The 5,764-nt window shown below is 43.9% G+C and overlaps 1 protein-coding gene across 1 annotated transcript in view; it reads right to left on the reverse strand.

The window, feature by feature from the left end:
* SEMA4C (semaphorin 4C) overlaps positions 1 to 4,089 on the reverse strand; it is a 24,881-nt gene extending 20,792 nt beyond the window's left edge. The window contains exons 1-5 of the mRNA XM_082254552.1: positions 3,984 to 4,089; positions 3,467 to 3,618; positions 3,308 to 3,370; positions 3,016 to 3,114; positions 2,401 to 2,497 (exon numbers count right to left, since the gene is read on the reverse strand). Of these exons, the coding sequence (XP_082110678.1) occupies positions 2,401 to 2,497; positions 3,016 to 3,114; positions 3,308 to 3,370; positions 3,467 to 3,618; positions 3,984 to 4,077 (505 nt within the window). The 5' untranslated portion in view covers positions 4,078 to 4,089. The remainder of the gene's footprint in view (positions 1 to 2,400; positions 2,498 to 3,015; positions 3,115 to 3,307; positions 3,371 to 3,466; positions 3,619 to 3,983) is intronic.
* Between the last annotated feature and the right edge of the window lie 1,675 nt (positions 4,090 to 5,764).

The following is a 5,764-nucleotide window of genomic DNA, read 5'->3' on the forward strand; positions in this document are numbered from 1 at the left end:
AGCTGTAATGCAGGCATAAGAATTTAACTTCGATCACACAGGCGTACTACAACATACGTACAAACAAATGGCAACCACCCCAAACTATAACCGGCCTTTGCAGCAAGGAGTGCGTGGAAGGGCGACGCACGTTAACAAAAATTCGCAGCTGACTGACCAGCCAGCCTGCAACAAACCAAATTGACCCTGTCTTAACATTTCACATTCAAAACAAAGCAAACCCCTTGTTTTAGGCATGACAGGGTCAATTCAGTTTGTTGCAGGCTGGCAAGCGAGCTGGGAATTTTGGTTTGTTGTGCTACAGCATACACCTGTGCGAGAGCCATGTTTACTCACATGGGGATGCACAGGTGTTCTGTACATCCCCATGCAGGCAGTCCCATCCATGCAACAGCTGCACTGACAACCACTGCTTCTAATATGGCCTACATGTGAGCGCGGGTGCACAGCCCCAAACACAGACAGCATATACATTCGAGGGCTGTGCACCTGCACAAATGTTAAATTGGGACTGCCTGCATAAGGATGCATTGAGCACAGGTGTACGCCCATGTGAACGAGGCCCTAATCACAAATCCTGGAAGCTAAACAATAAGCATATGTATATCAACTAGGCGGCAGGCACTGGGATAGGTTACACGTGTCACCCCAAATACGGGTGGAACATATAAAATGTTCCAAAGGTTGAACATATCTTTGAACATGGCTGAACCCCTGATTTAAATTGCTTGTGCCTCATATTATTGTTAGCCCAGTCTACACTGGAAATATAGTCCATCCTCTATATATATATATATATATATATATATATATATATATATATATATATATATATATATATTACACACATACATATACACACACACCTGAAAAAAGTGTGCTGGGGACCTTTTGTATTGTTCACCATGTATACCTGACTTCAGCAATAATTGTACCCCAAGACCAGATCACATGTGGATATGAATAGTAGAGGCTGCAATAAGCACATAAGCATCCTTTCTACAACCAAAACCCCCCCCCCCCCCCCACACACATTACTGTCCAGCTTATTCTATAGCTGAACAAAGAGAAGCCGCTCAGGTGAATGTAAAAAAAAAAGCCTGGAAATCGGGTGCTCGTCTGGTCCGTAATCCAGATAGCAATGAGAACAAGAAAGATTGACTGCACTCCAAGAAGAAGGCAATGGTGGTGTTTATTGAGCAAAAATATCGAAAGTGACAAACATGGACAAACAGGCAGCAAGATGGTTAACGCATTTCACGAAAAAAAAATTGCTTATAACCAGGTTATGGCCATTGCCTTTTTCTTGGAGTGCAGTCAATCTTTCTTGTGCTCACAGCTTATTCTATACTGTTGCACAGAGCACCAAGACTAATCCATCAAAAAAGGACAAGAGACTATTCAAATTGCAGATGAACCAGAGTTGTATTTCCCAGTACAGGAAGAAAGCAAAGAATTTCTCCCCGAGCTATAGAGAAATAGGGCGAGTTGGGAAGGTTTCTTTACTCCTTAAGGCAAGGTATATGTTACAAACAAGCCTGGAGCAAGTTACATGTTCTGCTGGCTGTACTAGTTTATTGAATTAGAATACTTTATACCTTTTTCTTTTTAATCATTTTTGGTCTTATTTATTGTACTACATTTCAATGTGTGTCTTTCTTGGATTTTTTTTTTTTTTTTAGTAGGAGCAAATCCCATATTAAGAATATTGCAAATCCTCAAACACTTTTTACTCTAAGCTCTTTTGTCAAACACTTAAAGCAAACCTTTAAAAAAAAAAAAAAAAAAACAAACACCACCTTTATAGTGATCATTAAACTTAGGACTGCACCAAAAACCTTTAAGAGCTCCCTCAAATCAGCCCGCATGCCAAGACAGGCTGGTGTCTGTCGTGTACGGGCTGTGCCTTGAGTTGTTTTAGAAGGTTTACCCCCCCCCCCCCAACTTTATTAAAATGTCACAATAGGACACTTCATTAAAATATATGCACCGCGGCATGCGATATGCAGTGCAGAGTTGCACTGTGTAAAATTGCAGCATGTCTGGATTTCTACACAATTTACCACCTTGCGCTGCATCCAACCTCAATTCAGCTTGTTGGTGTGAACAAGGCACATAAAATTTTTTTCTTCTTCTATGCGCCCCTGTGTTTTTTGCAACTAAACAAAAATAGTATGAATGAGCCTTTATTTCTTTTTGGGTAAAGCAGGGAAGTGTTGCAGCATTGGTCAGGGTTTTATAGACGTCTGTGTCCCTATTCAAGAGATTTCCCCTCACCGTCTCAGAATAATCTTGGAAGCCATTTAAAAAGCCAGGAAAAAAAGAAAGGTTTCCCAGCATAGTGGTCACACAAAAATGGGTTTGCCCAACAAGTCAGAACATTTGGCAATATGTACTCACCTACAACAATCCCAGTATGGCCTGTGGTTGGATCATATGGACACTTTCCCCGACCATCTTCCAAATTAACGGCATCTAAAGTGAACGTTGACCGCTCCTGGAGAGAAAGAAGGCAAAGGTCTTCACAACGCACAAGACATAAGACTGCTGGGTTCTTTAGTGATGTAGAATACCCAAATTAACTACAAAAAAGGAGCAGACAGCTTCAGGCAAATTGGCAGACAGCCCTGTGAGCGGAGGTTAACAATTGTAGATCTAACAAAGGGTTTTTCCAGAAACATTATGCTATCACATTAGCAACGAAAAAGTAGTTTGTAGCACTTTAAAGTGGATGCCCGGAGAGCGGTAATGGCTCATTGCTGATACAGAATCAAATACATAGGGGGCACAGGGTGAATTGGAGACTTGTCAGTCAATGCAATTAGTGCCTGCATGAGAGCAAGAGGCAGACAAATGACACAACCAGGTCTAACAATGACCTGTTCCCACTTTGGCTCTCCTGCTGTTGGTGGAGTATGCCAGCTGGGTAAACAGCAAAGCAGTGTTTGTCTGCACCACTGACTGCACCGAAGAAGAATCTTGCTTTGCTTTATCAACCTGAAATGGAGTACTCACAATGTAGGCACACTTGGGCTGAAAGGCATACGTCCCGCAGGTGAGGAGGTGAGTGTCATTAAATTCTTGCAGAATGCGAATGTAATTGAAGCACTCCGTCTGGAATTAACAGGAAGGAAATGGAGTTAGAGCACAGATACATTCATAATTGGGACTATGATGGTAGAACAGTACGCACAAGGGGGGGGGTAGACATTTTGTGGTGTCATGGGAACAGATTAGCTACATTTAGTGTCTGGATATCAGATATCCTTTAATAGAATATACTATTTCAGCTCAGCCTCATACATACCTGATTGTTCCTTCCTTTATTGACACACTCCATCTTCCTTTCAGCTGGTGCTTCCCATACAATCTGAACAGAAAAGAAAAGTACGCGTTAGCATGAGCAGTTATGTATACCAATGGAAAGCCCTAAATACGAAGGCTTTGAACTTAAAAAAAAGCTTACCGGAGGCCGCAATTGCTTTCCAACATTATTAAGGTCCAACATGAATATGGCCTCTCGTGCACCAACATACAGCGCCTCTCGACTCTCATCCAGCGTCAATGTCAGGTAATGAGAGATACCACTGGGCCAGGCCTGGCGAAGCTCGGAGACCCCTAATATATAAAAAGGCAAGTGTTACAGACAAGAAGCTACATTGCAGATATTGAGAATTCTGCAGAAAAGATAAATGAACAGTATCCTCCCAATAGATTAATCTTGGCCATCTTTCCATGGGTCATGTGATTCGTTACTGCCTTTAGAAGTCACAGGGGAATATATGAGGTATAATTACAGCATGACATCACCTCCATGGGGAACCTGAATAGCACACAAACAGGTGACATAATCCAGGCCCAGCAGGACCACAGAGCAGAGGCTGAGCTTTAATCTGTCACCGTTTGCAGCAGTTGTGTCTGCCTCCACTCTTCAGGAAATTTGGCATGAGAGTAAGGGCAGGTACTACAGGGTGACGCCTCACCTGAAAAGCGCACAGTTTTCCGTGGCAGCTGATTCCACCCTCTGACCTCTATTCTCAGCAACAGCGCCACAAAGCATAACCACCGTGGAATCATCACCTCGTCTGGTCCTCCAAGTGCGGGAGTCTGCAGGGCAAGAAAAGAGGACAATAAGAGCCATTTCCAATGAATGAGACCATGTAATAAAAACACAATGGGTTTCATGCATAAGGCAAATTTTAAAAATGCATTTAAAAACCCTCTATGTAAAGCGAACATAATAAATGTGCCTGTACACCAGTCTCCTAGTAACCTGTACAGAAGAACCACTAAAGAGGGCCAGAACTAGTTGTCTCTCTGCTCTGAATTTTGCTACATGAGCAGATTTTAAAGCCCAACTCTAGGCAAAAAAAAAGGGGTTCCTTGCATTGGGGATGTGACTGCAAGGGTTAACAGCTCATTTTGCTTAGGGGAGAGGATAAATAGTTATACTTACCTGATCCTCCGCTCCCCTGATGGATGGCGCTTTCCTATTTTCATACAGGATTTATATAGCGCCAACATGACCCCGCAGTGGGCTGTTCCTCACATCCAGAGCAAGGTTATTGACCCCGCTCTGGTCTTTTTATCAGAACTCCCGACCGCTAGACAGCAGGGGAGCGGAAGCTGCGGGGACTGGTTTAGCTGCGATGAGGAGGAGTGGAGGATTGAGCAAGTAAATCTCCTTCTATGGCTTCCCTAGGCATAAATGAGCAATAAACCCTCGCAGTATTGCTACAGCCCCACTGCAAGGGAATTTTTTTTTTAAATTTGTCTGCAGTTAAGCCCCATACAAAAAAGGGCCAAATATCGGGCAGTATCAGCTAGTTCAATACAAACTGGCTGACATTCGGCCTGTTTACGGCAGCCAGTCCAACAGAAGCCAAACGAACGTCTGGTTTCTATCAGTGCTGTATCTTGGCCTAGGCCGACAAGGCCCAGGCCTAGGGCGGCACTTTGCAGGGGATAGCAAAAAAGCTGCACACCACATGAGAAAAAAAAAAAACACCCTCTTCCCGACTCCCACACGAAAAGGGTCCCTGCCGGCTTACGCTACACTTTTAGTTTAGTGCCAGTATTATGGGACAAATTGGGCTAGAGGGCAGGGTCCAGGAGGCAAATCAGTCTGGCACCCCCATAAAGCAGTCACACTGCTACCTGCCAGTATGATAGGCTGCACTAATGGGCACTGATAGGCTACACTGGTGGCCACTGATGGGGCTATACTGATAGCCACTGATGAAGGCACACTGATATGCTGCACTAATGGGCAGTAATAAGGCGGCACTGATAAGGCTGAACTATTGGGAACTGATGAGGATACGCTGATGGGCACCGATAGACTGTGGTTGTGGTCTGTGGTGTACAGATGACAAGGTGAGTCATAAACCGGAAAGGGGTGGTCATATTTAAATTTGGGGGTGCGCAAACATAGTAAGGCCTAGGGCAGCACAAAACCTAAATACGCCACTGGTTTCTATTAAAGGGCCATAAACGTAAAAGGTCTCCGATCGGCATCAGATCAGCGCTCTCAGGCAATGGCTGATGTATAGTTAGTACAGCGGCTCCTCCTGAGTTTTTTTTTTCTTTTTTTTGTTTTCTTTTCGGTCAGCCCACTGGGCTGGAAAGAAAAAAAAAAAAAAAAAAAGGAAAAAAAGGAAAAACCTGCTAGTGTGTACAAGGTTTTCGGCTTTTAGGCCCTGTTTACATCTGTGCAAAAGCCTGGGTTCACACTGGGGTGCAGAGCGACTTCGGCAGGGCTTGC

This window comes from Pelophylax lessonae, assembly GCF_965119305.1.
Source record: "Pelophylax lessonae genome assembly, chromosome: 4".
Lineage (NCBI taxonomy): Eukaryota > Metazoa > Chordata > Amphibia > Anura > Ranidae > Pelophylax > Pelophylax lessonae.